Genomic DNA, 26,474 nt, shown 5'->3' with positions numbered 1-26,474 from the left:
AGAATTGTTTAGATTGGAAAAGACCTTTAAGATCATCCATTCCAACCATTAACCTAACACTACCAAGTGCACCACTAAACCAATTAAGGGTAGAGTAGTAATTTCATGTTTCCTGGCTTGGTGGCTGGATTATTTTTTAATGAAAGTAAAAACTAGGAATCATTAAGGTTGGAAAGGATCTCTAAGATCATCAGTCCAACCATCAACCCAACACCACCATGCCCACTAAACCATGTCCATATGATGGATTGTCCGCCCATATGCAATGCCAATCAGCTGGCCAGCAGCGCTTCTGGAAAAGAGTAAGAGCTGAGTCCTACCTGTGCACATCCCAAATGAAAAAATGCCTGGCTTTGGATGTTTTCTTTTTAAACTCATCTTACCAAAATGAGCAGGTGCTCAGCAGCTCTCCCTCTTTGTCAGACTTGGCTGAAATCAGCCAAAAGCTCAGACAGACTGACAGGTTGAGGACGGACAGAGGGAACAGTCATATCAGCCTTCTTCAGAACCTAAGTTGATGATAGTAACTCTTCACAACTCTTTTCAGTTCTTAGGGTTGTGTAAAGGGCATCTCAAACCACCATGAAATTTCTGGTACAAACCATCACAAAATTCCCTTCTTAGGCCTTGATTTACAATTAATCTTTACTCAATTAACATTTAGCATGCAAATGAGTTCAGCTGAATTGCTTAAGCGTACACCTCAGCATGCCTCAACAGCTGGGGCAGTGGGCAATGCCAGCAAGAGCTCTGTGTGAGCTTACAGGATCAGGCTTTTACAAATAAAAATCCTGAAGAGAGAGATACCTCTTTTTGTGCTTCTGAAATGGATTTTTTTCTGTACACACAGAAGAATCACAGCAGCCTTTGATAGTAAGGGTTATGTTCTACAGGGCATTGGTACTAAAAGTTATGTTTGACAGGGAAAGGTGTAGCTGTAATGTGTTATGAATGCTGTGAGTATTGCTGCAGTTTTCACAGCACAGAGAAATGTATCTTCTCAGTTTCTCAGAAACAAATGTTTTATGCAGCCATTAGAGTCAGGAAGACAACTCTGTACCAGCTCGGGATCTGCTGAGATCAGAAAGTGTCTCTCAGCCCTGAGTGCCAAAAATTACCTAAAAATATATTAGATTCTACCTATTCTGAAAATGGAGTATCACACATAAGTCAGATCTGGCCCGTAGAGTGTCTATTTATTCTCTATCAAAGCTCATAAGAAAATGCTTCAAAGTATAAAAGACATAAAGCAAGTAAAACAGAAAGCTGGAATTTTTCCTACCAGTCTTATTTTTTTGTAGGACTGCATACCAGTCAATTTCATACGTATATAATCCTCTCAGTTCCCTTTCTTGTATTTTTTTAAAATGCAACAAAGGAAAGATCTCTTTGTTAATAAGTCCCAAGTTTTACTGCTTCTTTCTTTCAGTGACCCACTGATATTTACACGCAACAAGTAAGATCTCTATTCCATAAGGCTTTGATTTGCTGCCACCATAGAAAAACTAAACAGGCAGCAACTTGTAGTAGCATACAGCAAAAATGCAAATAAAACTTTGTTAAACATGACTGCTGGCTCCAGATGCCCATCAAAGCTTGATGGTTTGTGTACATATTTCAGTTTGCCTTTTTCAGCAGTGAGAAAAACAGAAATTAGTGTATTATTTACAGCAAATATATTAAATGTACTTTAAAAGAGCAATCAAACTACAATTTGCTTTATGTAATATTGAACCGTTTCTCTGTATTTGTCATGCTTTGCTATGGATATGAAGTTTTTCATTTTTTCATTGCTACAGCTCTCTTTTCCAGAGCTTTGCATATAGCTGACAGTGAATTTCCAGCTACCTGGTGATGTCATTTAAACTAATAAATGAAGTTATTCTTACAAGCCCTATCTGATGAAAGAGGTATTGGCATCCTAACATCAGCAGCTAACAAGCAGCACTTACATGGGCTATGACTGGGTTTTGGTTCTTTGTGCTCTATTTGTACTCAGTATTTTTATTCAAAAAGCAAAAATCCATACACTTTAGTGTCTCTGCAATCAAGAAGGAAAACAAACATCCACACTCATCTTTCACAGGGCTGAGCATTAAGAGTTGCGTTTTCCAATTTCTTAATGATGAGATGACATCCTATAAATTCCAGTGGTCTCTCTGGAAAAACTCTGCTGAATTGGGCGGTTGTAACAGGGGATGTTTTATTTCAAAGAGGATGTTTCATGTCAGCTTTCAGAGCATGGTACACAGTTAAAGTAGCAATTGTAGAAAATCAGATTTCAGTAGATTCCCAGTTCTGCCAGGTGTCATGGAAGCTGAAGTCTGCATCTTTTTCTTTTTTTTTTTTTTTTGCATTGACCTTAGGCTGTCCTTTCTGTAGACAGTATTTTATCAAGACATCTCAAAAAAATCTTTACAGACTGATGAGATGCTCATAGTTTAAATCAAGAAGATGCTTCTGGAGGAATCTGGAGTGGAGAGGAGGGGTGCTGTGTTCTTAAAGTGACTTGTGTCGACTCTTTGCCAGAAATCACCTGTCACAAACTCATTTCTACATGTGGTTTGGAGTTAAAGTTACTCTTTGGAGGGGCCATAATTCCTAAAAGCCAATCACAACTGAATGTGCTAACTCAATTAACAAGAGGTGTCTTCAGTCCCTTGTAAAAAATAGTTACTGAGTCTCTAAGAGGTCTGTAACCAGAGTCATCACTAGCCCTAACATATCTATGCTCAACACTTAGATCTTTGCTGTGCCACTTATTCCCATTCGGTTGCCAGATGTTGACTCTATCCTGATTTCTACCCATGTATATTGGGTTCTTGATTGACTGTGGTGGTGATTTTCACTCCAGGAGACAGTCTGTGCCAAATTACTGCTGACATGAGGATCTTCTGTGTCCTTCCACATTGCCACATATCTGTGCTGTGCTCTCTCGCTGCGTACGTAATCCATCCTTGCTTACTGCAGGTCAGCTACCAAGCTATGGAGCCCTGTTAGGTGTTTGACCTCACTGTCAATGTGGCTCAGATTTGCAATATCTCATCTTCATGAAATGACATCCAGGTCACCTGTCGAGTATGCTGCTTGCAGCTGATATTAGGACACCAGAGCTCTCTGTGGCAAACTCAGGAAGGGTCATGATGTCCAGAACCAGATTCCAAGTTTCCAGGTTTGAGGATGTGATCTTGCACACAAGCAGGCAGCTCAGGAGATCTGCTGGATGGGGCCTGAGTGCTGAGGCAAAATAATCAAGCATGTCAGGCTCTTCTACTGGGAAGCATGAATTGGGCTCATCCTTTAGCAACACCAAGAAAATATGCTCATTTACAGGAGGATAGATGAGGGGAAAAGCAGTAGTCCAGATGGAGAGTTCAGCACCTGTTCAGCACCAGAGGAGCCTGATCCCCATCTACAAGCATCACCACTCCAGGCAACCTCTGTAGTTGCCTTAACAAAGAGCCCTGCTGTTCCTCCAATTGACAAGCTGCTGCCAACACATCCTCTGTCACGCTTCGTGGCCCAGATCTGCCTCCTCTCTTCCAGCAAGAAAATAGCCTGAGTGCCAGCACTGAGCACAGGCTTTTGTTCCAAACAAGCCCATGCTTTGCCACCTCCTGGTACAAAGGCTGCAGACAAAAACCCGAAGGGTGTCCTCAGAAGTGGCTCAGTTTGATAAGCTGCTGTGCCAGTGTCACTTCTGTACATGCATTAGAAAGAACAGGTTTGGCAAAAGGCTGAGCAGGAATTGTCATAGCAACTGAGCCTGCAGCAGGATGAGGAGCTGAAAGATGCTGCAACCCTGAAAATTCCTGTACATCTTGCACGGGAGAGGACATCAGCAAAAGGGATGTAGGAACTCGAGTACGTCTTTGCAGGGTATCAGCTTTCACTTTGTCTTGTCCATGCTGTCACTCAATATGCTCTGCAGCAAAGACACAACCTTACGAAGTCTCATATGAGAGATTCAGAAGTTCAGTGTACAGTGGTCATCCATGAACATGTTTTAAATCTCTCCTTTTCTTTCTATTCACACATCAGCTGGATCTCTCTTTCAGGATCTCATTAGTCTCTGTTGCCACATGTTGCCAAATTTTACAGTAAAACTCCCTTCAGGTTCCTTCTTTCCTGGAAGGTTATAATGTGCTTTTTGAATGTGTTTGCCATAAGGTAAATGTATTTAACTAATGTAAGTGTTACTTGTCTGCTTCCTCTGGCCACAGGATTAAGAAGCAAGGCTTTGTAGATAAGAATACCCTCTGACATATAATTGTCCCATACAGCCTTGGGATCAATACTTCCCTCGGAGCGGATACACAGCTCCCATTTGTACCTACGGAAGTAGCTACATAAATAAAGTACATGAAGTGCAGGGGTCTGTAGCCTTCCTATGAGGCAATAAAATATTTTTTTATTCCTTTCATCCACATCAATCTCTATTCATCCAACCAGTTCACAGGAAAGGCATTAGCTGCTAACTGCTCCTCACTTCCTCAGATGCCAAGCCTCCATAAGATTGTACATAAACTGAGCTTTGTGTAGCCTCAAGAGCTTGTTTTTTCTGTCAGTATGTGTGTGCATAACTCCCACTAACTTCTGAAGGTGTTAGACAGTATATATGTATGTGTACAGTACAGAGAATAGACTTCAAAGCTTTGACTTCAGTAGCGTGTCCGTTAAATTAGTGGCAGATGTTTTTCAGCATACCCAGTTAAGAAGTGGTTAGCCAGGTCTATCAGACAATTTCTAAAATCCTGATCCAAAAGAACTTTCACAGGATATTTTTTGTAGGAAGTTCATTTCACTACGAGGTAAACAACTGGCAACTTAAATACATCGTATTTCTAGATAAACATGTATTTACCTATGCCCGGGTCAGAAGTGGGTAGATGATGGGAAAAGCTGGAGCCGGGACTCACAAGGATCTTGCAGAATGTCCCTGGGGCAAAAGCAGGAAAGCCTGAGCTTTTGCAGAAAGTAGATTGAAAAAAGCTTTTCTGTCAAAACTATTGCCCACTGAAAACCCTGGATGTAAATTGGTGTCAATGGAAATGTTGTTTGTAAGATCTTGTGCTGATGCTGTCCTAAAAGTAGACTCTAGCAAAGTAGCAAGGGTGGTCTCTGAAGATATTTCTCCTTCTGCATATTTAGGAGCATAATCTTGGAGGTCACTTTTTCAGCTTCCAAACAAAAGTCTTTACAAGGAACATAATCTTTGCTTAGCCAAGTAAGTATTTAGGTTTTTGTATCAAGGCAAACTGTTTCAACAGCAGAGATCAATAATACTAGAACACAGACCTGGCCCTAAGTTTCCCTTATCCCATATAATTACCAGAACTCCTGAGCTATTACCTATTACCATTTTCATTTTTGGTTGTTCTGTATCAGGACAACAGCAGGTTTTGAATCTTCAGCTATTTTGGCAAATGGAACAGTTTTTTTTTTCTTCCACAGTCAATAAGGGCTCTAGAACCATTGGAAAAAATCCCAGATTTGAAAAAGAATACAGAAGTGTTTGTTTGTAGCAACACTGCACATTTTGTCCACTGGGTTTCTTGGTAAGATCATGTTCTTACATTATAGGTTTTTTTTTGTTTTGTTCTGTTTTGGTTTGGTTTGGTTTTCTGTAACCAAGAGATGTCTATTCCAAAAAGGATTGTAAAAAGTCTGGAGAAAATGGGGATATGGAAAACGCCCCTTCAAGAACACTTCTGAGAGATGGAGACCTTTGAGAGAAAACACAATGCCTAGAAGTTCTCTAGAAGATCTTGACCCACCTTGTTAACAATAGCCAAGAGTTCAAATTCGGTTTACACTGATGTTGGCAGTTGCCTGCCTCCTCTCTGCACTTCTGTCATGCAACCAAAAACTCAATGAAATTGTTTTTGCTATTGTTTACTGTAGTTTTTTCTTCCTGGTTCTTAGTGCTGTCAGCAGAAGTATTATCAAACAACATCCTGTTAGATTTTATACCCCAATAAATTTAGCTCTTCAGATTCTAACAGAGAGCAGAGCTATGTTACCCCTGGGTTTTGTTAAGTTGAAGAGCATGAGTCACCATTTATTTTAGGATGTCTCTAACCTAAAATAGGGGAATTTTGAGTATCTGGGAAGCAACTTTTGATTTTGAGAAAGACTAGAAGCTTAGAGTCTGAAAAATGACTGGTGTCCATCTGGGTCTTTCCTTTCCATGACTGTGGACTGGGTCATTGCTCAGCCTCTGACCGCTTGCTACTATGTAGTAGACAACGTAGTGCCAAACAATTTCACAAGCTTTTCTGCAATTAAGAAAAATGACTGTGTCTAAGCTTTTGTTTTCCAGTCCCAACCTACCCAAGCCTTTGTTAGCCTTTGTAGAAGCAGGCAGAGAAAACAGCTGTAGTTTGACATCCTGGGCTGACTTGTTGGAAACAAAGACCCTCTAGATACATCACTGTTACACATTGGTAACATCACAGTTATCACATCACAGTTATAGCCCAATATATACCTTCCCAATTACAGCTGAAAATAGTTATGAAGGAGGATAAGGGCATGAATCAGATGAGGTGTATGAGTTCTGTGGGCGTGTGTAAGTTTGTCCTCAGGGTAACTCTTTTAGCACTGCTGTTAGCACTGCATTTAAAGCCTATTGCAAGGTCTCTACAATCTCATTTCTTCTTTCTTTTCAGACAAGCCCTGTGGGGACCCGCCATCCTTCCCCCACACCATCCTGCATGGCCACACTGGCTTTGAAATGGGGGACGAGCTGCTGTACGTTTGCGCCCAGGGGTATGTCATGGGCAACAAGGAGACGGCGTTCACGCTGTTCTGCGACAGCTGCGGGGAGTGGTACGGGCAGGTTCAGGCCTGTGTCAAAGGTAAGCTCACCCAGCACACCGAGCATCCCTCCGGGAGGTCGCAGCCTCCCATTGGCCTGACTGAGACAGTTTCAGGCTTACAAGGGTGTCTCCTGGGCATGTGCAATCCTGGTGAAGGACTTGGTGACTAGAGCATCAATGCCTTAGCTGGCCCAACAGGGCTTTTACAATCCCATTGGTAGACATCTCCAGTAAACCACAGGAGAAGATAATTTATTCACACTTATATAAGCATAAAGTTTCTTTCTGGGTGGTAGGAGCCATTCAAAATAAAAAATTGGAATTTTTTGTGCCATATTTATTTTTTCTGTATCCGCAAACCCCATTTCAGGGATTCACTGAGTCTTATCCCAGGGTTATCATTGAGCTCCTGCCTTCCAGTCCACCATCTTCCTTCTTTTTCCCCCAATACCCTTTTTCTTTAGTACTGAACATAATTTTTAATTACTGGAAAATAACCTTTGGGAAGATCCTTCACCTGTGTATTTAATACCAGAGCCAGCCCCTTTCTGGAAATCAGCTGTTTATAATCTTGTATGCGCTCATTCTGTTACTGGTTGAGGTTTGTAACTTTTCAATGTACTTACTTTGATAAGTCAGGGGAAGGGATTACTACGGATGTTACAGGAAATATCAGAGGTATTTTTTACAGAGTAGTTCAAAAGCCATGCCCAGGCAGTGTTAGTGAGCCAAAGACATTGTTTACCAGATAGAGTGCACAATGCAGGTTTTGTATGTCTTCTGCTATGTTTATTTTCATACGAAGCCACAGGGTTGCTACAGAGCAGGCTACTGAAATGAAAACTCGGTGTTTGTTCTCGCCTTTGGGATTCTAAAGCAAGTACAGAAAAAAGCCAGTGTCTTTTTGTAGGCATGCAGTAAGCATGGCCTGCATGCCAGTAACATCTTTCCTTACCATAGACGTGCTGAGGCTGTCCATGGCTTTATCACCTGGTCACCAGCCTTACATCTTCATATGGCGCTACATGCTGAGGCCCCTGAGATGGCATCCTCCTTACAGAAAAGACAGGATGCCATGGTGGTACTGTGGCCCCATGGAGACAGGGGTCCATACCTCTCAAAGGCACAGCAGACCCATACGCAACTCCCACTGCTTGTTTGTATTTTCTAGGTTGAATTGAGCTTACCATCCTTTAGGTGTTCTTGGATTTTTATTTGGGATGCAAAATGGGTAATATAATAGCTGTCCATCTTTTAAGCCCCAGACTTTGTCCACTGGCTTGTAAGAAGCTAGTTTGGCTGAACTAGCCCTTTCTAGTAGTTGCTTTAGTACTTTTGAACTTCTGGCCTTACATACATGATAAATGCTGCTTCCTTTTGGTAGGTTAGGAAAATTAAAGACCTATGTAAGTAAAGAGAGCTGCCCATACCACAGAAGAAGTCTGTGACAGAGTGGCAGAAATACAGTTTGGGTTAGAGCTAAGCAGTGAGATGGAAAAGTTAAAAAAAAAAAATATTTTTTAACTTGCCCCAAAAAAAGGCATACAATTTTTATCTGGTACCATGCTTTCAGGATTTTTGTCTACAAACACAACAGTAGCTACTCAGATATTTACTCAATTAAAAGGAATGAAAGTGGATTTTCTCACCAAATAACTTGACTCAAGGAATCAGGCTTTTATTAAAACAACAAAAACAAAATGTAAAACCTCTGGGAAATTATAATAATGACATTTCCTTAATTTAAACTTTCAAGAAAATCCACCTTGATGTGTTAGTTTCTGCAACAAACTTTTAACTTTCCCCTTGTTTAAACGTAAGCTAAATAGTACCATGAGTTCAGATGTGGATGCAATCCGAATTCCTCTTTCTCATTCTCTTTCTCATGTTACCCTGCTCAATGCATAAAGCTCACAATTTTTCCAGTATTTTGAACAGTCATCAGAGTATCTTACTACTTCTTTCAGAGAGATATCACATCTTTAAGATGGTATTTCTGGCAAAACAGATAAATGATAAGCAAAGGAATGGGCAGCTGTTGGGTAGGTGAGCTATCTATATGGTCTGGAGTTAGCATATCCATTTCAGAACCTATATATTCCTTAATGCCCAGGAGCTTGCAAGAAGTAATTTTTGCGCATTAATATATACCACCAGGCAGTGGATAATCAGGAGAAAAGGTCACACTTGTTCTTAGTAGAAACTGGTCATATCTGTGCACCAGGGAACCAGATATCCAAAAACCATCTAAATGGTATAGAGATTAAAAAAATTAAAAAAAAAAACAAACCAAAACATCTTTCTGAACTCTTTCAGCTTCCAGAACTGTAATTATAAACAGCAGTTCAGATGATTAAATGAAATATTGTGGGGGATAAAAGGGGAGCATGGAGGGAGAGAAGGAAAAAAGAGTATCTACATCTGATAACCCCGTGGGTCTGAATCTCCTATAATCTGCACCAAGTTGATACTTCTTTTTCCTTCCCTGAGATTAATGAAAATGCTAACTTTATCACACGCAGAAATAGAACTGTATTACACCAGAGTAAGGAAGAGAAAGAATCAGGCCATTTAAATTGTCTGTGTTTCACTGTTTTCCCTGGGTAAATAGTCTATTTCCCCTGTTTTTCCTGAGCCTTTCACACAGCCGCAGGGGAGAGAAAAATATTTTTAAAAGAAATAGGAAAGTGTGGCTGTAAAATCACAAACCTCAACAGTGGAACTTGAGGGCAGATGTAATATTGTGGATTATGATTTCTAAAATTATTTAAATGTAGACTTCATGCTGAGGGGCTTCCTTTGATTAATGTTTTTCAACCACTTTAAGGACCTGGGATAGAAAATGGTGTACGTGTTCAATTAATCATTATATATTCAATCTTCCTGATCATAATTCTTAAGAAAGGAGGCTTTACAGGAAGACTGAAATGTGTGATGCTGATGCTAGGATTCATTATTTTTAAAAAGTAAGGATTAAGTGAAAAAGAACAAAAAAATAGAATTTAATGGAAAGAAACCTGATTTACAGTTGACAGATATTTTGGGGTCATAGTAGAGAGAATAATTAATTAAGTACTCCAGAAGACAGCACACACACTGATTTTAAGTGCTTTGAGGCAAGAGAGTGACTTTCCTGTCATGAATGTTAATGACAGGAGAATTTATATCCCTCTTGGCAGAGTGGGCCATTTCTGTCCTAACTGGCTCACGACAGAGGAAAGATGATCGTAAAGCAACTCCAATGAACATTTAAGTGCTATATTTAGAGGCTGGTAAGATGATACAGTTCCCTTGTTCTGCATCCGCGCTGGGTGAGCAACTGGAAATGTGAAGTGGTCCCAATGCTTTTAGGTCAATGCAACAGGACCATGGGGAGAAACCTGCAGTCAGAGGATTAAAAGACATAAGGCCTGTTCCTACATCTTGCACTGTCTCTGAGACCATATTCTCTGCTGCTTCCTCCACCTCATCCCTGAAACAGCGATAATTTTTACCCAGTTTCATAAAGCTTTCTCAGATTTGTGGATGTTACAGCTGTGTGTTACTGTCCTACTTGGTAATGACCACATCATAACGCCCAGCTTTGCAAGCAGAATATCGGACTAAACAGCAATAATTGGGTTTTTCTCATGTTTATGTAAAAGCATTGGGCCTGCTTTACATTCCCAGTTTCTCACCCAGAGCAGATCCAGAGTCAAGGAAGTATCATCGTAGCAGCATCTAAATATAGCACTTAGATGTTCGCTGAAGTAGCTTTATGATCATCTTTCCTTTCTGTTTTGATCCAGTTAGAACAGATACGGTCCATTCTAGCACCCAGGATGTAAGGGTACAACTGTACAACTGGCAAATCCATAAATAAAATGAAAAAATGTATTATGCATCAATACATGCGTAATCCAAAATACGTTGGCAAAACTTGGCTATGGGCATAACTGAACAAAATCATTTTGGGGTTATATTAAGTAGATTCTGGACATAATAAAGTATGTTGTAAATTAAGAAAACAGTATAATGCAAATGGCTTTAATGTACATTGCACACGCTAGGTAATGGACTCTAATTTTTAATCAAGATACTTTTTAAGAAAAAAAGTGGCTCTCTATAGTTAGTGTTTTCCTGCAATTTCTCATCATGAAAAGACCCTGTGTTCTACCTGAAAACACAGGGATATTCAATGCAACAAAGCAACCTTAAGCAGAGAACAGGGAAATATATGCTTTTGCAGTTTATTATTTTTTCTATTTCTGTGGAGAGAACATATTTGTTTCACAAAATATATCCTGAAGATTGGCATTGTAGTAAGGTGTGAAAGCAGATGCTACGTGCCATGCTGTGGCTGTCCTGCAGGCACAGAGACTAAAGTGACTATTGCTAAATGACATTCTTGTTTTCCCCCCAAATGAACCATAGGTTCAATATTAGGAGCATTAATACTGACATTTCAGTGGGGGGTCAGGGCTGTATTGCATTAGGCTGTGTCCTCAAGAGTTTGCTTTCTCAAAGAGAAGGCAGATTAGATGGCTGGGAAATCATGTCACATGTCTGCCCTAACATTGGCTAAGACTAATGTCATATATTTATCCTTTTCCCTTGACTGCTTTGGTTTTTTTTAACTATAAGCTTGTGGCAGGAGAGGTCACATCTTCTGCATATTTAAGGGACCTCTCCTGTGTCAACACTTGGATACTTGTCTGGTGCACTCAGAGCTGGTCTGACTTTTCCACACTGAGGACCATACTTCTGATTTCAGTGTAAGGAGGATTTGGCTGACTTTGACAACCTCTGAAAGTTTCATCTACAGCTCCCAGTCTTTTTGCCTGATTCAACTATTCTTATTACTTCAAACATTGTTTTCTGAGTTTTCAAGAATAGTATTGATTCATATTCATGTGGTCTGTAAGCATGACTAGCCAGCATCATTTAATTCTTTTTCTTTTTCTTTTTCTTTTTTTTTTTTTAATGGGGAGAGTAAAACAAAATGTCTCTAGCTTTTCATCTTATGTGGGAATACTTCTTTTCCCCCGCCCCTGACAGTGCAAAGGGAGAGTTGTGACAGACAAATAAAATAAGCAACAAAATTTGTCCATGGCCTGTCAAAACAATTGTTATGACAAACTTTGGTTCTCTTTTCAGGTCTGTCACTGAGTGGTCGCATTAGATTAATGTAAAGTATCGATCTGGCATGAACTGATTGTGCCAAATCAAATTAGTTTAAAAAATTATGATGGGTTATTTATTTATATTAGCAGGGTTTCTGCTAGAATAAAAATCATCTTCCCTCTTGTAGCTGTTGGAAAAGACAAAAAGCAATACAAATTCTGTCTAGTGTACTCCGGTTGATTTGAGAAAAGTGTGTTCTTGTGCCTGATCCAAGTCAAATGGATAATACTTTGAGAGGCTGTAGTTCACAAATCTGACTGATCTTGGGCAAATCAGTCTACATGCTCTTTTCCTTCCCACCCTTAAAGACAGATGGCAGCTTGTTAATGTTTGCTGTAACTACTTTGAGACTCTTAGAATAAAGATGTTTTTATACAGTACAAATGTTTATGGTGATGGTCTACATAGAATCAAGTTTCAATTTCCTGTACTCCAAAAATACATCCACAAAATATGCAGTGCACTTTATGGTTGTCCAAAATAGCAACACTCAAAATAGAGCTTGGATGCCAATATGCTATCTAGAAGAAAAATTAAACTGATCCTAGAGTGTGGAAAACCAGCCTTTTTGGTTTTGCCTGTCTCTGTGTTTGGTCGCTGTTTTCACATTAGGATCAAAAGTTGAAGGAGATGAAAGCTCTTCAGGACTGGATGCTTCCCAGAAAGGACAAGGCTAAATTAAAAGGATTTTACCTTTTAATTGAGTTTCACATCTTTGGTAGTATGCCATTTCAGCATCTGTTGCTGTAAAATGTTCATTTCAGCCTCTGTAATCCCTCAGACAGTGAATCAAAACTCACTGATCCTTCAGTCTGCCAGAGGATGGTAGGGGGAAGACGTAGCAATGACCAAATATAGAAAGATTTTGGTCTTAGACTAATTAATTTCAGTGCTGGCTCTTCTTAAAACCAGACCTGCCTGGATAGGAAGAAAGATGCAACCACAGTTTAAACTGCTAACTGTTTTAAAATTGTGTATAAATAAAGCTTACAACTATTTGGATAAGAGGTGGAGCTGAATCTACTTTGGTTGTTGCTCTTCAGTACTGAGACTAAAATGCAGAGAGCTGGAAAGCTCAGGAAAGCACTGAGGAGGTGAGCAAAAAGAAGTGCAAAAGTTGCGCAATCTGTTCCTGGAAAATCAAGCTCACGGCTGACTTAAAAGATTGTCATGGTAACACAAACTCACTAAATACCAAGTCCAAGCCCCATTTGAAGGTCTGAGGCCCAGAAGACAGAATAGAGTATTATTACTGTGTAAGGCGATTCAGGATCATATAAATCAAAGCTTCAGAGTAAGGGGGTCTGTATTTCCTTTGATGGTTAGAGAGCTCAATAGTTGCTTTCATTCTGACATCCCATAAGCTAACATTAGTTATGTTGATAGTCTTTGCTATAAACTATACAAATATGGGAGATTGCATATGAAAATACATTATAGCAGCTTTACAACTTGGGCCACAATCTGATTGTCAGAAGGAACAAGACTCCCTTATGTGGTGACAAGCAGCGCATAATGAGCCCCAATCTCAGGCTCTATTTAGACTACAATGGGCTTTTTCTTTCCTCAGCTGAGCATTAAGAAAGCACCAATTCATTTCTATACATGCAGGATCAGGCCCAAAGACAGCAGGTTTGATGGAGACTTGATTGATGGTTCAACAAACCCTTAATATGTTCTGATAGAGCGAGGACTTATATTTTCCTAGGAGCACATGCTCTTTCCTGATGTGCCTTCATAGGACTTTCTTCTAAAGGGCTGAAAGTACATGGCAGGAGAGGCACTAAAGGGGAAAAGCTTCAAACTCTATAAAAAGCATGTTACTACAGTTGTTAAGCATTCACCAATGATCCATACATAAGATGAATACTAGCTGCCCGTTCATATTGCTAACCAAAGAATAGGTCTGGAGGAAACAACACAAATGTATGACTGTAATTTTTGTTCATGGGTGTGTGTGCATGCACCAGAACACCATAATGTAAAAATCAATGTTTCATCCTCAGCTGGATTACTGTAGTCTGAAAAGTAAATGAGTGGCAAAAATAGTTAGAGGTACAGAAGACATACAGGTGAAGACAGACTGGTGTTATGATTCATCTCAAAAAGAAAACAATGACAGTCATAGTTGGCAGATGGTGAGTTCTCACATTATGATGTTCCAGTTCATATATATCCAATAGACACCTATAGGCTATCCTGAGAGACACTGGACTTCAGCGAAGCAGGCATGCCAGATATCAACTTTTAGCAGAAGTCTGGATGGTAAGAGGACAAAATGGCTTGAGGCACCATTTCCATGCAAAGAGAGCACCAGGTAGAAAAATTCTTAAGTGAGAGTGAGACAAGGGACAAAGTGAGACTAGCATTGGATGGCTGCTACATTGGATAACTGCTACATAGCAATGGCCAGGGCCACACAGAGTTTCATAAATATGTTGCTAAAATGCTTTGGTATTCAGAGGTAGCCTCCAATCATTAACAAAGGTCTGAAATACTGTTGGAAAAGATTTTAGGATGAATAAGAAAAGTGAGAGTCCTACCAGGAAGCTTTCCACTCTGAGAGCTGGATTCCCCTGTCTGTTAAGTCGTCTTTGCACCAGAGGGAAGTTTTTTCCTGCTTTGGAGAGGACAGGGAGGATCTAGAGGATTACACAAGCAGATGAGGACACTGGGACTGGGAGGGAGAGAGGTCTGTTGTTGGCACTCTTACATTGTGCGCAGGTTTCCCCCGCACCCTTGCTGTGACATGGGAAGACCTGCTGAGAACATCTAGTTCTCTGGCATGATAGCTTTCACAGAGGAATTAACTCTCCACAGGCCATGTTGCACATTTCAGTTTCCTCAGAATAACTGCTTTGGTTTATGGTAGACCCGGACGCTCTTCCAAGAAAAATACCTTTTGCTAATACTCATTCTGTTCTGGCACCTGGCTTAAGCTGTTCTGGCAAAAAGTAAGTTGGTGCGAGCTGTATCACCACTAAGTGTTTTTGGTCAGACTGGTTTCACAATATTTCTAATCTTTCTTAAGAGTAGACCAAATATGGCTCTGCCAGAAGTCTAGGAAGCAGTCTCCAAGGAAAATGTGACTCATTTGGAAATTGAGGTGGGCCCCAGATGAAAATGTGATTCAAAGTTGGTTGAGTGTAAAAAGGCAAAAAAAGATAAGGCTTTATGAATGCATTGATTTGTAATACAGCTTCTTCTATTCATTTCTTGTTTCCTGTGTCATGCCAGGTCTATTGCTTCACTGTCTTCACAAAAGACTAAACACTCTCTTAAAAAGAAAAATTGTCACCATGATTCAGTTTGTTTTATTTTCCATATCCCAAGGCACTATTTTCTAGGACATTTAATGCCAGCATAAATCTCAGCAATTACATCAACTTTCTATGGAGTAAAACTTGTGTGAGCTGAAAATCAACCACCCTGTCTAGTTTGGAAAATTTTTCATTGAGCTAAGGTTTTAGAATAGTGGAAGAAATATAAATTACAATGCATTATTTCATTCAAATTCAAACATTTAGTTTCATGCTTTGAGTCAAGTCTATTTTGCTATGAGTGGTAGGTCTGTTGAAGCATGGGGAGTAATTTCTAAATTAAACTCAAACTTTGTGATGAATCCACCCCTCTGTTGACTCAGTTATTTTTTTGCCAGTTTGTTTTTGTTTTGGTTTGGTTTGGTTTTTTCTCTTTCCTTTTTGGTAACATTTAGTTTCTTAAAATTGGAAGCCCAAGAGTTGATTACAGATGGTATTATCTTGATACCCAGGTGTTAGACTTTAAGTGTTGGAGACAGAGTTTTCTATCCTTGCAGTCATGGCTGCATCTTGCTTTCTTCAGATGAAGAAGAGCAGAACTCAGTGTCAGCTTTGGTGGGGGGGGGGGGGGGGGTCTTCCTCGGGCACCTCTGAAGAGCTCTCATAGAATGAGAAATACCATTCAGCTCACCTGGCCCGAGATGTCGTATGACTGCAACACCAAGGTAATTGAAGAAAAGTAGTATAAAAAATTGAAAATAAGGTATTGAATATAATCCTTTAAGATCAGCTGGCTCAAAAGGGATGAAGTTGCGGTAAAACTTCTAGTTTTGGGGTTTTTTTTAAAGTCCAATTAGTAATTGATCACTTTTTGCTATACATTCCTCTCCACACCAATTTCTTGCTTGAATATGATGAAACTTTTTCCTCCAGTCCGGCAAAAAGAGTCATGTTAGGGAGAATGAAGGTTTGAGAAAGCAATGAGCAATTGCAGGAAGTCCTCTAACTGCAGATGGTAAGTTATGGATATACTTTTTTAAATTGGGAAAGATAAGATATTAGCGGTTAGCATTGACACCTATCCTGATTTTTTTTTAAAACTTGATACTGCCTATGAGCTCATGGTGGACCATCCCCTTTTCAAATAAACAATAACACTGAATGAAAAATGCTGTCTAAAAGTCACTCCTCATTGCACCTTTCTTCTTGGCTTCTTGTAGCAAATGAGCCCAGTGCTTTTCTGGAGAAATTAAATGTTGGCTTTTGTGGATTTTTTTTTTTAATGTTTCTAGATGAAACCGAGGCACACATTGACTATGAAGATAACTTCCCTGATGACAGATCGATACCTATTGTTGAAAACGAACATGTCAATGGCAAAGAGGAAATTGAGCAGGAGCAAGAAAAGCTTTCCTTCAGTAAAAGTTCAGAGGAAGGAAGAACTGGAAGTACCAAAGGTGTTACTCAGGACACAGACACTTCTGAAAAAGGAAGCAGGGCACCAACTGAGTCCCCCGTGTCACTCCTAAGCCAAAAAAACTTCTTTTGGTTTCCATCGGAGGCTTTCAGTGAGCCCGAATCAGAGAAGGAGACAGATGATTCCACTAAAGCACAGTTTTCTGAAGGTGATAACCACATTGGAGTGAAGACAGCCTATGATGAACCTGGTGCCAAAATGTTTTATGACAGTGAGGATTTCCCCATTGGACCTATTCTCACAACTAATGATACAAAGGCAGAGATAGATGCAGTTGCCATTACTGACGAGTCGTGGTTAGATGGCTATCCAGTAACACAAGAAGTAGTAGAGGATGATGAAGAAGAGAGCGATAAAGTTGATGGTTCAATGGGAACAGAAGACGACATCATCCTCACAACTGACCAACCAAATCACGTTGAAGTAAGAAAATCGGGCAATGGTAGCCCAGCTCCAGAGGAAGGTTTAACACAGATTGTGGCAGCAACAACGAGGATAGATGATGAAGGGGCCAAAGAGACACCGGTACCACTTACATCAGTGAGCGGTCTGGAGAACTTAAGCGTGAGCAGAGGTTATGATGATGCTTCATGGGACCACCCAACTACATCCCTGGAAACTGTGACTCAGGAGCCTGGTACAACAATGCTGTTTGACATAACCAGCTTAAAAATGTCCACGTCAGAAACCTCTGTGATGGTCAGCCCCTCTGATCACATACTGTATGCAGAACCAAAAGAAACAACCGCCTACCCAGCACAAGTAGCAACCACTGCGCCAGCTCCAGATATCATTACTGACATGTCATCCCAGGAATTAACTGAGCAAGAAAATCTCACCCAGGGCCTTGGAGAAAAGCCCATCCCCACTTCTGAGCCGTGTGAGGGAGAGGATTGTCCCAAGTCCAGTAAAGGTGCTATCATAGCAGTAATTGTGATTCTTCTCTGCTTGTTACTGGTTGCAGCTGTACTGGCTGTGTGGTTTTTCAAAAAACGGCAGCAGAAAAATTCTGTCTATAAACTAAATGGAAGGTGTCAACCCAGACATCATTGCTACCATCACTACCACCACCAGCACATCGAAATGCAGAAAGTTTAACCAGGGGTCTTTTGGCAGAGATGCTAGAAATCAGAAGAAAAACATATTGATGCTAGAAGGATCACATGACTCATGGATGCTAAAATCCAGCAGTGCAGAAAGCAGAAGAAAAAAGAATGCTAAAAGAACATAGAAGACAGAAAAGATTTCATCCTTCTGAAATTGCAGTTTAGCGTATTCGACCTTTCAGAGCTAAAGAATCTGTACATTTTTATCACAATGGTCTTTTGGAGACATCAGCAGGACACAGTGTGCTTGGTAGTACATCTACAATTTGTTCCGCTTTTACATTTTGCTCCTATTAATAATAAATTAATTGATTAATTTCTGTGTTACCTGGTTATAATGTAATGGCAGGGCTGGTCAGGCCTTCTTGGTCTATTCTCAGTGGAAGAGGGAAAGAAGGAGGGGAGAAGGATGTTTTTGGAGCAACCACACATTTGGTGTTTGTTTCTTTTTTAGAACCTGCCCAAGCTGTTCAGGATAAACCACCATAACAAATTATTACCTGACGTGTCTTAAAAAGAAAAACTATTTGCTACCATACTTTAAGGGATAGTATTGCAATGATTACTAAGGTACTTTTTCTTCAACGTTGTGAATTTAACAAGCCACAAATGTTGGATCATTACGCTATTTTTCTGGAAGGTGTTCTTTTAGCCTTAGTAAAGAAGTGCCATTCTTGTACTAATCTTTTTATAGAAATCATGATGTCTCCCTGGAATTCAGAGAATACTGTAAGTGCCATTCTTCCTTGAGTATCAGCAGGAGAGGAGTCAGAGCACCTTTGATTCCAGGTGTTATGATGAATAGCCTCTTATTACAGAGCCAAGCAGTGATGAAGCACTTTTCAGGGGAACCCTATGTAAAGTCGGCTGCTTTTCTGAACATGATACCGACTGACCAAGATACTGAATTTTAATTCACAGCCGGTAGTACTTCTGGCAACTGAAGCCATGTATAATACTTCTGCCATATGAACTCTGTGGAAGGACTGATTTTCACCATTCTGCTCTTTCATCAGCTGGAGGGGTGTCTGGGGTGGACACTGGCTATGGGAGACGGGTATCCATTTTGAATGCTGCTTATTGTGGTTTTAAAGATAAAGCAAACCTGGGAAAGAGAGAAATTGCATCCAGTTGAAAAAATGCAAACACTTGGCTTTTAGGCTGGGTGTTGGTGTGAAAACACAGAGGCTTTTCCAACAGCATGTTCCATTTCCAACAGTTCTGAAAATAAACAGGGAGAGAGGGGAGGATGTTTTCTAGAATCCCTTAACATAGTTCTGGTGAGTTTAGTATGAAATACCCTTCCTTACCTTTCCGAATGAACAGGAGACAGACTGGCAACTGTGAATAATCTGCAGGTCAGAAATAAATTCATCTGCCACTCTATTGTACAGCCTTAGCCAAAATATGCCAGTAGTTCAACACATCAAAATATTGGAGTAAGAAAAGGTGACTGGATGGAGTTCACCCATTTTCGTGTTCTGCCTTGAGTCACAGTGGTAACCATCTCTAACTCCATGGAAGGTAGACTTTATGAAATGGAGTGTAGAACTGGGCCCGTCGTATATGCAGCCATCAGTCTCAGTGCTGGTAAGGAAAACAAAGCATTTTTAGATGATGGCTATATGTTATCTTGGAGAATTTGACCTCAGAGTGGTAAGAGTTGAATCTAATTGCCTGGCAAGAGCCACAGTAAATAAAGAAGGACAGAAACTGTACAGATTTGTAAATATTGTGCTCTCTGACATATGCATGACTTTATGCTTTTAATGCATTCTAGACTATGAAATAACCTAGAATTTCTGTTGTAAACTATTTTTTTATGCAGCAACGTTTTAAAAAAAAAGCCAATGGATTTCACACCAAGCAACTTTGTGGAGACTGTTAACTCAACTAAAACATACTTTCTGTAATCTCATGGAAATATGCTGAAAAATAAACACAGGAACATCCATTAAAAATATTGTTCAACTGAAAGGTACAAGTACGTGTTACAGTTCTGTGTAGCATCATTCAAAATGAAAAGTCAATACTATTTGGCTCAGGAACTGAACATGTGAAAATGAGACTCAAAATGTAATTACAAACACAAATTGTACAGGGATCTTATTTGAGACTTAGAAATACTCGTTATTCGTGAACCAGAAGAAAATGTACATTAACATAACGCTTTGGAGGTATTTAAATAAAAATCAGGTTACAAAAAAAGGGAAAGGAAGTGCTTGTGTGTGTTCTTGTGCAAATCATCCATATGTTTATGGAGAAAAAATAAGTCTGTCACTTGGATAATTCTTGCAGAAGACACTTTGATTTTAAAAAAATTAGCTGAAAAGTGTTTAGCTTAGGCTGCCAGCCCCATTCTGCTTCAGAAGACCATCTACCTCCTTTTGCAGCAGCAACCGTTTGTACTCACAGTTTCCACTTTATCAGAATGATTCAGGGAGTTTGGGAAAACTAATTAACAAATGGGCATAAACAGCCCATGAGTGATACATTTGACTTCGATCTCCTTTTGTGTGCAAAACTTGGCTAATCAAAGACAGTAGGGATGGCGAACAATAAATATAGTGCAGTAAATACAAAATATGAAGATGATAAGGTCAAAATAAGTTACTTATTTACAGGAATTAAGAGCTGAAAGTGCCAGCTGTGCATTGGAATTAGGAAAGGAAAAAGGAAAGGGTGAAATATTGGGAGTGATTTTTGTGATGGTGACATCCAGTCATTAAGAGATTGATCTGTTGCTCAGTGATAAAAGTCATGTATCATCCTCTTCTAGGGAAGCCACGTAGTACAACAGGCTGGCCAGAATCAGCTCACTGGTGTTAAGACTGAGATATGATCTCCCTTTCCCCTCCTTTCCTTTATTAACAACTACCTGTTAACTGGGCCCTCATTTCATATAGATCATGTGCTGCTGCATTTGGGCAGAGCCCTGTATAGATTTGCTGTCAGGTAAGCTGAGGAGTGACACTGTGGGGTGTAACATCAAAACTACTGGCAGTGTTTGGGGGTTCAAGCCCTTGCAACCAAAAGATGTTTTCTCCCCTTTGCACAGAAACACTGGGATCATGGATTTTAGGTATTCAGTAAGTTCTCAGTCCGAAATCCTCTCAATTTCAGTGCTTGTCTTTTCATTTGCCACCTAAGATGACAATATATGGTTTATTGCATTGTACTGCCTTATTGCATACTATACCTCAAAAGTTATTATGCTGGGGATTTGTTACCATGGGCATTGAAGCCAGCATAGATTGATTTTTTTTTCCTTCAGTGAAAAGAATTTATGGGTTTTTTTCATATCCAGTAATTTGTAATGCAAAGATACAACATAATATGTAGCTGCGAAAGATGTAGCTATGAATGACCATTTTAAAAATTAGTCATAACAAGAAATTATTAGATAGTTGTAAGACTTCTCAAGCTACAGGGTTATCACCAGTTCAGGATAATACATAAATGCTTAATCCCTTTTCAGGTAAGTGATAGCGAGAATGGGGCAAAGGCATAAAGCCCTAATTTTTTTCTTTAAAGTTAGTAGTCACATAAAGTTACACCTCTGACCCGAATATTTCCACTTGAAAGCAAGCAAGTTCCATTACTTTGCAAAAGAATTAATCAGGAAAAAACCACATTTGTTGCTTCATGCTGCTTAAAAGGCCTGCCCATGAGATACATCAAAGGAAAGAGAAAGTTAAAAATAATCAAAGAAAACTTAGAAAGTTTTACTACAGAAAAGGTTAGCATTTATACACTTAAATTCAGAACTATCTACAGAATTTAGTTTCCATATATCATCAGTACTCTAAGGAGAGAGAAGAGGGGAGGGAGGAGAGATGGGTGTCTAAACCGCTGAATATTTCCTTGCCAAAAATAAATAAATAAATAGGTATCTATTTATTTTAGTATTTTTTCCTAGGCACTGAAGACGACGTAAGATACAAACCCCTGATTTGGTGGGGTGTGCAACCCAACTTACTTTGGCTATTTCTTACTTAACTTCTTTTTTGTATATAGCTTAAACTCTCCACACTAGGTCATTCAAGTCTTGAGTCACTAGAAAAAAGAAGTCGCTGTTTAAAGTATGGCAGACAACCAAAAGCTCAGACAGCTGCAATGAAGGATTAGTTGTGGGTTTTTCTCACTGCCTTGCTACAAACTGCATCACAGCTCTATGTTCAAACATTATTAAATGGGAATGTTTTCTCTGGCACTGACTACTTCTCCCCACAGTTTAAGTATTGAATTTTTTTAACTGAAGTAGCTTTGGTTTACAGCTCACATTAGAACTTAAAAACATATTTCCATAGTAGCTGGCATATGCAGGCAACTGTTTATTCTCAGTACCAGCCATAATAAACACTTGTACTTTTATAATCCAACAAATCTTTGTCTTATCACAACTCCGTTTTCAGAGCTGTAAAATTTGCATGCTATTTAAACAATTTTTCATGAAGACTCTCTAGAAATGGAAAGATTTTCTAAGTCTGCCTGCATTATCAATATAGAACAGTAATTCACTGAAAAAAGCATGTGGAGATACACGGTGGGTATTAATGGCAACAGTTTATTGAGAAAAAGCTTTGTAAAGCAGGACATGCTATAGGATTTTCAGGGGCATAGCTTGTCTTGGGGAAACGCACCTTTAATTCTACCTTGAACTTATTCTGGCAAGTAGGAAGAAACGGCACCTCCTTGGTCAGACGGGCTTTCCAGGTGAATCGAGAACAGCATCCGGCTAACTTTTGGGTTTACATTTTAGCATTCCAAAGCAGTAAAGTTCTGGAAAATGGAGCCATTTGAATTCACTTTTGGCTCATGCATTGTCAATAGAACTAATGAAGGTCTGCTTGTGGAATCACTACAGTGAATGAAAAGGCCCAGCAGGACATTTGAATTCCCGCTGAATTTGCCAGAACTGATCATTCTAAAAGTATTTGTTTTTTGTAGCTGACTTTATTGGCTATTGGAATTGCCAAGACACAGAAGTATGAAGCCTGCGATGCTGTTTTATGGGAACAGAATTAAACTTCAAGATTAAATCACTACCACCCTTCTTCCTTTTTTAATGACTATTGCTATTTATGAGGATGAATTAGCAAGAAGACGGTGATACATGAAGAACTACTATCGGTAAGAGCAGGTATTAATTTGAAAAAGATTACATACTCAGCACAGTCTGTCAGATACACTGATTTCCAACCTGTGAATGTCTTCCCTTGCCCAAGCTTTGGTTCTTACATAAGAAAGATTGTCCTGACAGCCGGCGGTCTTGTTTTTCATATAACCAAGTACCCACTGCAGTGCACCAGCATTTGTGATTCGTCTTCATCTTCAGCTTTCAAGCAGTTCCCCATCATGCAGGACCCCAGCCAACAAGAGATCAAGCACAGGACTCGCACTGTGTGCAGACCCTTGTGCTAGCCTTCTGCCAGAAGATGGACTTCACCCACTGTTAACCTCTAAGTGGTGACTGAATGACATGCTCAGAATTATTGCAGACTTGCTAGTGGGCAACAAAGGAGGATCGGAGGCCAACAGCAGCTACCGGAATAGCCAGCTTTGTTACTAATCAGAGCAATTATTAAAAAGTGTAATTGTACAGCTCCACAACAAGCAATACTACCACCAAGGTTGATATGAATTTTATCTCAAGGATCAGCGCGGAGTCAGCAGACACACAGTAGCAACGTTCCGTTCGAGTTAGTCACACGAACATGGTGGCTTCAACAAAATGACACTTCCCTGAGCATCAGCATCATACTGTAAGCTTTGTCAAAAAAAGAAATGGAGGCAAAAATCTAAATATCCCATTGGGTTAGGCAGAAGCTGCTAACATCTGAGGCAGACAACTTACAACAGCAAGAATTTGGGGTGGGAGAAGGGAGACAAGAACCATATTCCCGCAGCCTCCCAAGAAGAGCTGGCAGGATCAGAGAAGTGGAAGAAAAGACACTAATTTATTGCAGTCACATGTAAATGTTGGCATTTAACAATAGCAGCAGCAAAAGAAAAATCAGTTAAAAGAACCTGAGAATGCTGAAAAAAGCCACAATAAATACTGAAGAATTGGAAGAGGAGCTATTTCTCATTAGAAAAGAACAAAGGTTTGAGAACTACTTGTACTTATTAAGATTGAACTGGCTTGGGACCATATGTAATGGAAATTAAGAAAGCCAGACGAAATCCACAGACACTTGAACAAAATGAAAAAGGGATCACAGTGCCATTTCAGGAGGCCACAAGAGTATCAGTTGCCTCCTCAAGTTAAATGGAACGGTAAAGGACATCAGACTTCCTTCATGTAGGCTTAAGAAAAATAAATCACTGGCTAATGGGCATCTTAGTAAATCATGAAATCCCCACCTGAGAAGGCACAATGGCAAGGGATTTTAGCTGTAAGGTCAAGAGCTGAGGAAATAACTGAACATGAAAAGAGATCAGCTAAGGAAGCCTTAAAGACAGAATCACAAGCTTACCAGAAAATTGATAATACCCAAGAGACTTGCAATGGTTGAATAACTATTTGATGAAGAGGAAAATTTAGGGTTCATAGGTGCTAAATGTATCCCCAGTGTAACCCATTAAGTCAAATGAATCACAAAACAGGTTAAGTCTGGTGCTCAGTGTTTTACTGGTGGAATGAAAATATTACAATATTTTACCACATACTTTGTTCTTTAAAAAAGATTATAGCAATCTCTGACAATTAGTGCTGGAGAAGGGAAGGGAGTTCTTTAACTGGAAAGAAATGATTCTGGGTGGCAAACCAAAGAGATCCTGGAACTGATCTTCTGTCATCTTGTACCTACTGTAGTCTATGCTACTTGCTTCACCAACAGGCAAAAATCTGATTAGAAGCTTTATGCACACGTTATTTTCACACAAGATGTATTGTTACAGAAAACTTCAGGCCCAGGAACTTGAATTATAGGCACCTCTCTTGGAAGTCAATGTTTTGTATTGCAGTACCTACAGACAGCACACAAGAGCTAGGGCATCGCAGAAACAAATAGCCAGGTAACACTCTGTGCTTGGCAGAGCTCCTATGTTGGTTTGGTAAATGGTAATAAGAAAAAAGTAAACTAAAAATGTTGTAAAACAAAGGCAATGTAGATAGATCCATCCACCCCCAACCAACTCCATGCCCTTTAATGGCAGGATTTCTAGATTCGAAAGCTAGAGTATCAAAGATTAATTTATTTGGGCATATGATCTTAACATCAATGCTTGAGTTTCTGAGGAGGAAATCTGGAGTTGTCTTATGCAGGTTGGAAAGAAGAGGGACAAAAGAGGCCTCCCGAGCAGGAACCTCTCCCTTGAGCATACACACACCTCCAGCAAGAGAAAACTAGGGACAAACTGAAAAGCTACCCCAGCTGGGTATTATAGTACGTGTATTTCATGGGGAGGTAAGTGATGGTTTACAATCAACTGCTTGTAAGTTTTAAAAGCAAAGTTACATTCTTACATAAAATTACAATAAACGGAGTCCTAATATTCTGCGGAACACAAAGTGTAAGGAAATCTGATACACCCTCTGTATGCTCAAACTCTGGTCTTGTTACCACAAGTGGAGCTGTATAAATCTCCTAAAGTTAAAGGGCTCTTGATAGATTTTGAGAATAAAACAATCTGCCCATCAACTTCAGCAGATTTTTTATGATTTACACTAAAGAAGCTAAAAAACCCCAAATCTGATCCTGCAAACATCTTTCACACACCCTTTAACATTATAAAATGTTGCATTGCTTTCACAGGCTGGAGGACACTTACACCTGATCTTGTGGATTCCCCTTCTTGTTCTCTGTAGACACTCAACAGTGTAGACACTATACTTTTACAGCATATATAATCTATAGCACCAGGAACTCAGCAAGATAGTGTAGTTCCTGATTTGCCTTTTTAAAAACCTAAAGCAGATTTTGGTTTTGCAATTCACTTCCATTCAGCTGAATTAGGGTTCAGTCATGAAGGCACCGAATGCTCCTGTCTCCCCTTGATGTAAGTGGGATGAAACCACTTGCAGGACTTGGTCCTTAAAAATGAGAGAGGAAAGCAAAGGATGAAATCCTGGATCCTCCTCTGAGGTCAATGAGATTTCTGATCTTCAGTACTCTTGTGCACTAATTCACTACTCACCTCTAACACAGTATTTTTTGGGCCTTCAAAGTACTTCTTTGTATAGGACTCTGCCATATAAATGTCAAATAAAAATGTCAGGAATTCACATGCAAATATTTTTCATGATTACACTTAAAATTGCCTCAGTCTCCACCTGTACTTAATTTTGGATGAAAACTATGCAGATAGTCCCACAAGACAGAAAAAAACATGCAAACTTTTCTGCAGAAGAGAATACTAAATACATTGACCATCATTATTTTATACAAGATTGGCCCCACCTCACACAGGAACAACACGTTGTTTCAACAGAAAGAGTAAGAATTGGTAGGAAGAAGGAATTATTTATTATTCAGTTCTAAGTGACCTCAGTTTCACATCATGGAATTACACTGCTTACAGAATTCTTTAAGCAATTTTTACAAGACACTAGTTGTGCTTTGTTAATCATCTTATTTCAGCTACTTAAAGGTATCTTAACATCTTTCAGGTGCACTGGGATTCAGTATCACTTTATTCATCA

General features: G+C 39.6%; 1 protein-coding gene across 1 annotated transcript in view; it reads left to right on the top strand.

Moving 5' to 3' along the window:
• Positions 1-17,819, top strand: part of SUSD5 (sushi domain containing 5) — a 41,554-nt gene extending 23,735 nt beyond the window's left edge. Inside the window, exons 4-5 of the mRNA XM_009492618.2 lie at positions 6,672-6,860; positions 16,537-17,819. Coding sequence (XP_009490893.1) covers positions 6,672-6,860; positions 16,537-17,819 — 1,472 coding nt within the window. The remainder of the gene's footprint in view (positions 1-6,671; positions 6,861-16,536) is intronic.
• Positions 17,820-26,474: the final 8,655 nt, after the last annotated feature.

This window comes from Pelecanus crispus, chromosome 2 (assembly GCF_030463565.1).
Source record: "Pelecanus crispus isolate bPelCri1 chromosome 2, bPelCri1.pri, whole genome shotgun sequence".
NCBI lineage: Eukaryota > Metazoa > Chordata > Aves > Pelecaniformes > Pelecanidae > Pelecanus > Pelecanus crispus.
This window is presented reverse-complemented; position numbering and strand designations above follow the sequence as displayed.